A 7,454-nucleotide genomic window follows, 5' to 3' on the forward strand; every position below is an offset into this window, starting at 1 on the left:
CACCAAGAACTTTATTGAACAACATATTCATTAACCGAGCGAACTTTGTGGCCAGCCCCATATAAACTTCATCTAGACAACTTCCTGCAGATCAGCCAACCTAAAGAGATGCACTGTTATGAAATGTACCATGAAGAAAGAAAAATATTTAGTTTTGCATTGATTTGATGCTCAGCCATTGATTGAAAGATGTATCCCAATTTTAGACATGTTGAAATGTTAAGGAAAAAAGAGTACATTTTCGTGATGATGAAAGAATAGCCTTGCTCAATTCCACAATTACATCAGTTACTTTGGAAGATGCTCTAATCAGGCACCATTGTTACAAACATCTTGTCGGGCTCTTAAATCCTAGTTTCGTAAATGGAGCAGTGAGTATGTGTTTAAATTATATCAAGAACTATAATGCTTGCTTTTGACAGACATGGCTCTTATTTGTCCACATTTAGCCCTAAGATTCTAAAACGTTTACTTAGAGAACCTTTGAGAGCCCCAGGACCAGGGTGTGTTTTTATCCCTTGTCTCCCATTGGAAGGTGTGTGGGCAGGGTGCACTCTCCCCAGGCCCCCAGGCGAGGCCTGTGCCCCCTGGGGAAGCCGCCCCTCATTCCTGGACGGTGGCGTCTCACGGGATGGAAGGAGTGAGGGTTGCAGAGACCACGTGCGGTCCTGGGGCCGCCTGCTCTGCCTGTGTTGAGCGTAGCGTTGCTCGGCCACCGGGGTGGAGACGAGGGAGCGGCGGCCAGGACTGCAGCCACGAGCCCCACGTGCTGTTGGGACTGAATTAAGTGAAGCTACAACCTGAGGCCCTCAGGCGTAGCAGCCACGCCTCAGGTGCCCGGTAGCCGCTTGCAGAACGTTGTGTTGTCACAGGAGTCCTGTCCGCAGCCTGTGCCTCCCCACTCCGCATGGATTTTAGGGCCTGGCAGAGGTGTCGGCACCAGGTACACTGAGGGGCTTGGAAACCTCGCTGGTGTTTAGGGGCGGGATGGGAAGAGTGGCGTCAGGGCTTAGAAGCCTGACCAACTTGATGTTCTTTTCTTTAAATTAAGCGATCAATATTCACTGTTAAAATTAGGAGATGAATACAAGCAAAAAGAATTTAAAAATTACAAGTAATCTTGTCATCTAGAAATATAGTTGACTTTTTTGTGTTGTATTTAATGTTTTGTTGTTTCCAAATGTTAAATATAATCACTGGTGTAATGAATATCCTCTCGGGCAGTTGTTTTCCCTCTAAAATGTATCATCTTTTCTCCACTTCACTTTTAAATTTATGCATATGATGAGTACATTCTTGTAAAAACCCAGAATTCCAGCAGCGCCCGCGTGTGGAGTAGGAGGTGGCCATTCTCACCAGCTCATCCGTCACCTGCAGGAGGAGGCCTGGCCGCCTTGGCACGTGGCCTCTTAGACCTTCTCCTGGGTTACGTGCATGCGGGGCATGTCTGTCACCTGTCTGTCACAGAGCCTCCCCTTGCTCTTCTTGGTGGGCGGACGGCGCCCGTCCTGACCCACAGCCCTGCCGCGAGCGTGTGTGTGGGGGTCTGGAGCCCAGGTGTCCAGGCGTGGGGTTTCGGGCTCAGCGAGGGATGCCTTCCTCTTGAGATACGTTGTCAGCTGATCCCAGAGCGTGAGGTCCAGCCCGAGAGAGGCCTGGTCTTTCTGAACAAGTCCTTCCTGCTTCTGACATGTGCACTTGACGTTCGCTTTTTAATTTGTTTACACTCCGCATGTCTTTTGTTAGAATTTCTTGGTAATTATTTGACTCTCTCAGTCTTTGCGTTGCGATTGTCATTTTTGTGTTGGAGTCTGGAAAGGCCTCCTTCAAGTTCGAGGTAGCTGATGATTTCCCTTGCTTTTTTCCCCTGACTTCTATCTGATGTTTTCATTTAGTAATTTAACTCTGCGTCTGTGTTATGTTTTCAAATGTAGAACAAGGCAGGAAGCTAACTTCATTGGTTTTCCGCTGCTGTGTCAGGATTAGGCTTGGCTACAAAGAGTGAAAGTAACAGAGTGATGGTGCCCTGATCCCAGGGGACCAGCCGACCTTCTCCCTCTGCTGCATTTCTCAGCCTTGCGGGGATCACGGTTCTGGAGGCCGGCCACAGGCCAGCACGCTGGGACTAGGGAAGGGGAAGGGGAAAGGGCTGTGGGAGCTCTCCCCTTAGGAAACCCTCCGAGAAGGTCTCCCCAGGGCCTTCTGCTGGGGCCTGGCAGGTGCTCCCTGGCCTCTTAAGTGGCCTGGGCCCTCCAGGCGATCGTTGTTCCTGCTGGTTTTGAGATACTACCTCTCTGACCCATGATGGAGGAATTTTTCCATGGTGGTCACAGCATAGAAATTTCCTTGGAAGATTTGGAGGCTGAAAGCTAGTGGAGTGACGTGAGCTCTAGGAGATGCGGTGACTAAATTGTGAGCCATGGAGGAGACTTGGGTGTGGTTTTATGTAGACGTCTTGTCATCTGTGAGCTTCCTCTGAGGTTCTGATATGTGAGAAGAGTAACTGTCCTCGTTTTCAAGTAGAAAAGATCAAAACTTTTCACAGACATAATTCAGCAAAGCACTTTGGAGAACCAAGCCGTGTGTATGTTCAGTGCCGGAGGCGATGGCCGCACACGCGGCCGCTGGCACTTACTGTGAAAGTGTGTTGTCCTAACCATCATGGGTCGTTTCTTAAAGTGAGGAAACTACTTGTAATGTGGTACTGAATAAATAATCCCAGCTGTTTTATTTATCACCGTTTACATTTTTTTTAAAAGGACAGTTGGCCATTTAAGTAATTTCTGCTAACAAAGCAAGTTATCCGGTACAGGGGTAAACTGTTTCTTGGGTGTTGATTTTTGATGACATTGTACAGGGAAGGTAGATCTTAAGTGACAAAGTCATAAGCAAAATATGCATTTTATCAAAACTTGATTCATCCCACACATACTGGTTGAATGCTCACCGTAAGCAAGCGATGTTCGGCGCTGAGATCAGGGCCCTGGAGGTCACCTTCCCTGGACAGAGCCCGGGGCGGGTCACCACACCGGCTGGAGGGCAGGGCGCTGCTTCTCCCGCCTGCAGGCTCTGTTGGGCTGCCCCAACCCACAACTGCACTGCCTGCCCCACCCTTCCCAGCCCTCTGTGCTTCCTCTCTCCTCTCTGCGTTCCTTCCACCAAGAGCCTGAGCCGGAGGAGGCAGCAGCAGGGCTCTTTGGATCTGCCCGGGCCTCATGATGGTCGTTAGACCTTCTCGTGTCTTTCTGCTGCACCAGTGGTGCATCACCCTCCAGAGCCACGCGGTCCTCAGGTGGCCCCAGCGGTCGCGCAGTGCCTCCCGGTCCCTGCTTGCCTCGAGTAAGAGCCTGCAGGGGCTGGGCCAGAGCCACCCTGTCCAGCCAGGCCGCCAGCAGGATCCCTTCCATTCCCAGAAGGCAAAGCAAAAATACTCTTCCTAATATTTGTTACAGCCGTTGCTAATTTTTAGATGCAGTTTAATACAAATTTCAGGTAGGCGTTTCATTAGTGTATCTTATTGGTGGAACCCAACTCTGAAATCAGGAGGCGTGTGCTCTGCTGGCACTCCGCTCTGGGATGTGGGCACGCCGCGGCCTCGTTACTCATCTCTCCTGAATCAGGAGGGGAGGCGTGCTTGCCTGTCACAGAGAAGGGGCGCCCTTCTCTGTGACAGGCAGGTCAACAGACATCTGACGAGACTGACACTGTCACACTGGGCCGTGTCCGTGCCTCCTGGGCAGCTGACGGGCGACTTTTCATGTTGCTCTTTCACATGTGACAGTTCTCTCCACCCTGCAGGCGCAGACTGGCAGTGACATTTTGGCAAACTGGAATGGCCTGTTTCCTAGATGGTTTAATGTGTTACATTTGTGGGGTGTGGATAGGGTTTTGCCACACCAGGTTTGCTGTCCTTCTTCCGTGTCTCTGGGCCAGTTGCTTAGGTGCTCTAGGCCCATATCCTTATCTAACGTCTCTATGCTTCTGTACTCCTGGTGTTAGCAGAGCAGCGCTGAGCTGCAGGAGAGCGTGTGCTCTTAGTGCTTTGATGGACTGACTTCTCAGCGAGGTGACGGCTGGTCCAGTGGCACATGCTGTTGCCCCGAGGAGCCCTGTGCTGTCTCCTGACAGCTGCCCGGTGACAGTGTTACTGTCACTTGTTAACAGGGGGAGGTCCCCGGTGTGGTCACTAACGTGACACATCTGGTCCTGCTGACGACGTTGCCGAGCGCTGGGAACCATCGGCCACGCCGCGGACGTGACGTGCCTGCTGAGCTGCTGGAAGAGATGCAGTTAAAGGCTTAGGATGTAGTCGGCACTGGGTAGTTGTTGAGATGTTAGAAGCTCGACCTGGTAAATCGTGGAGTTGGTAGATATTTTGGAAAAATTACTGCATTTTAATGTTGCATGACTTTCTACCTTTTTGGGCTTACTAAAAACGGGACTCACGGCTGAATCAGCAGCATGCTTGGGGTGAAGTTTTGCGTGATTTTTTTTAAAAAATTAAACGTGATAACGTCAGGGCTCCAATCAGTGATGGCCTCACTGACCTTGCAGATGCACCGTGAACAAGCGTGTCGGGCGTTTATTTCCTGTGTGTGTCCCATGTGTGCTGTCAGCGGCTTCGAGTAGCTTTTAAACTGAGTGTCAGGATGGTCACTTCAAGTGAGTAGTGGGGGTGGCAGTCCTGAAGGTGAGAGAGTGAGGTTGGCCTCAAACAAGAGCCGAGGGCAGGTGAGATGTTAGACATCCTGTCCTTACCTTTGTCGTTTGGCGCTGGAAGGTCCTGTTAAGTGTTGTCTGCTGTCGGGTGGACTGTCTTGCTAGCTGTTGAGCTAACTAACATGATAGTATTATTGAACAAATTTCATTTTGTCTTCTCTTTTCCGTGCTGATAATCAAACTTAGAACGGAAGCAGCTAGCTTTGACTTGACGTAATTCCTAGGATCGCGTTATTTGCTTGCCCGTCTTTAAATCCCTGAAAGTAACCGAGGGCGGCCTGTGCTTCCTTCCTGGGTCTGCGGCCCAGATCCTCAGCTGAGACTTAACTCCCCGTCGCCACCTCCGGGGACTGGCGGAGACGTGAGTTTTGGGGCAGGGGTGTGAGGCAGCTTCTGGAGCCCGCTCCTTTCTCCTGAAACCATTGCTGTTTAGACCTTTGTTAGGAAAGACCGAGAGGGAGAGAGGGCCGAACTGACTCGTGTCCCTGCACACCTTGGTGCTGGCCTCCTTGCGGGAATCATGAGGGGGCTGCTCCAGTGCTGAGTTGAGTGGGGCTCTCTGCCTGAGAGATGTGGTCGTGGGCCCTGGGTGCGGGGTCTAGGGTGTTGTCCGCTGGTGGGCCAGGCAGACCTGGCTGTCGAGAGTTGGGGCCGCCAGGCTCCCGAGGACACACGTCTTCCTGGCCTGGCCTGTCTCAGAACCTTTAGTGAGGGTGCCCACGGGTGCAGAGCACAGCCCGGACAGGGTGAGAAACCCACTGGGTTTCCCTGCGCTGCCTCAGTTGGGATCACCCTCCATCTTTCACGGATGGAGTTCTCCCAGTTCGTTCATGTAAAGTCCCTGAAATGTTTCTTTTGAATAAGCCTTTAAATGCCAATTGAAAGTTTTGATATTTATATCAACAAAATTTGCTCGTGTTACTCTGTGGTGCTAAACCGTACCGTGGAATTTCATCCACCACAGAGTGTTCATTTCATTATATACTTTCAGAGGGAACAAGAAACTGGATTTTAAGTGGGCAGAAATATATTTTAGTGTCATGCTGCTCTAACAGCAGAATGAGAAGTGTGGTTAAGCTTAATTGTAACTCTAGTTTGTTTCTCTTTTGTCCACTAGACTTCATGAGGAAATAATTGACTTTTATAACTTCATGTCCCCTTGTCCTGAAGAAGCAGCCATGAGAAGAGAGGTGGTGAAAAGGATCGAAACTGTGGTTAAAGATCTTTGGCCGACGGCTGATGTGGGTATACCCTTTGCACTTCTGTGTCGCTACAAGTTCATGTCAGCACCCTGTGGCCGCCTGTGTCTGTGGATCAGTGCAGACGTGGCCGAGGCCATGCTTCCAGGTTCCAGGGGGTCCTGAGATGGGTGGCCGCCCTTACCGAGGAGCTGGTTAGAGATGCACGCGCCCTGCCCCTGCCCAGTCAGAAACCCTGGGCCTGCCCAGGTGGGATCTCTGCCGAACTTTGGTGGTTCTGACACCTTCAAGTGTGAGGACCATCGGCCCGAGGGAATTCCTTTTTGGAACAGTGTGGTTATTCTTCCTGGTTTAAGTTTACCTTAAGATGAGAAGTTTTACCTCTTCCCTGTGTCACGCATCCTAGTGTGTGTTTCATTTTGTGAAACTACACACTACTTTTCCAGAGAGCGAACGCGTGTACGTTGAGATGCGGTCCGTGGGCACTTGGAGTGCGGGGCCAGCGGGAGACGGCCCTCTGGCCGGCCCCGGGCTTCCCCTCCAGGGCACAGTGACACAGGGCACTTCCGGCTTTGCACTTCGGTGCCCTGGGACAGAGCCCTGCCCTGTGCCTTCCACGGGCTTGAGCTGCGGGGCTCTCAGCAGGCCCTGGCTTTGTGGGCTGTGGGAGAGGCCAGGAATTGTTACGCCCGTTAGTGCTGAGTTGTTGAAGATTCCTTTCCGGGGCTGGCGTTTACCTTACAGACCGAGACTGCCCTGTGCCTTCCACGGGCTTGAGCTGCGGGGCTCTCAGCAGGCCCTGGCTTTGTGGGCTGTGGGAGAGGCCAGGAATTGTTACGCCCGTTAGTGCTGAGTTGTTGAAGATTCCTTTCCGGGGCTGGCGTTTACCTTACAGACCGAGAGACCGCTGGGCCCTCGCAGCGTTGCTGCGTGAGAAGGGGCGGGGCAGGGCCGTCCGCGTGGCCGCGTCTGAGACGCTCCCTCTCTGTTGCAGGTGCAGATATTTGGCAGCTTCAGCACGGGCCTCTATCTTCCCACCAGGTGAGGCCCAGCTGCACCACCGCGCGGAGGACCAGGGTTGGGTCTGCATAGCCGGGTGGGTGTCTGCACGCGTGTTAAGGCTAAAGTAGGTTCCTTGCATTCAAAGCTAAGGCTAGAGACGCGAGCGAAAGGAAGAGACGGTGGAGCACGGAGGGGAGATTGCAGGAAATAAAAATTTAATGACCGTTATGGTAACTGACTGCTTTGCATTCTTCCTCTTGCACTTAATGTGGTGGGATGCAGAGCGCTGGCTCCTAGGAGTGGGGGGAAGTGAGAGCCGTGGGAGCAAGCGCGGTAGAAGACGGTCTGAGACTTTTGGATTTGTTTTTGAAAAGTTCATCTTATGTTTTAATGAAGATTCAAGCAAACTTCTACTTGAACAGTATTTTGTAAGGATTTTTATTGGATAGAAAAACGTCAAAGAAGTTTTCATTCTAAAGCCGTTCTCCAGTGTACCCTCGTCAAGGACGCTTCAGTATCTTAGTTTTATGTGCA

The 7,454-nt window shown here is 51.5% G+C and overlaps 1 protein-coding gene across 2 annotated transcripts in view; it reads left to right on the plus strand.

Annotated features, from left to right (window-relative positions):
• The window catches only part of TENT4A (terminal nucleotidyltransferase 4A), a 44,943-nt gene that overhangs the window by 20,300 nt on the left and 17,189 nt on the right, over window positions 1–7,454 (plus strand). For both annotated transcript variants that reach the window (XM_030856613.2, XM_060295645.1), the window contains exons 2-3: window positions 5,837–5,960; window positions 6,913–6,959. In XM_030856613.2, coding sequence (XP_030712473.2) covers window positions 5,837–5,960; window positions 6,913–6,959 — 171 coding nt within the window. The remainder of the gene's footprint in view (window positions 1–5,836; window positions 5,961–6,912; window positions 6,960–7,454) is intronic.

The sequence above is a fragment of the Globicephala melas genome, chromosome 3 (genome assembly GCF_963455315.2).
Source record: "Globicephala melas chromosome 3, mGloMel1.2, whole genome shotgun sequence".
Classification (NCBI taxonomy): domain Eukaryota; kingdom Metazoa; phylum Chordata; class Mammalia; order Artiodactyla; family Delphinidae; genus Globicephala; species Globicephala melas.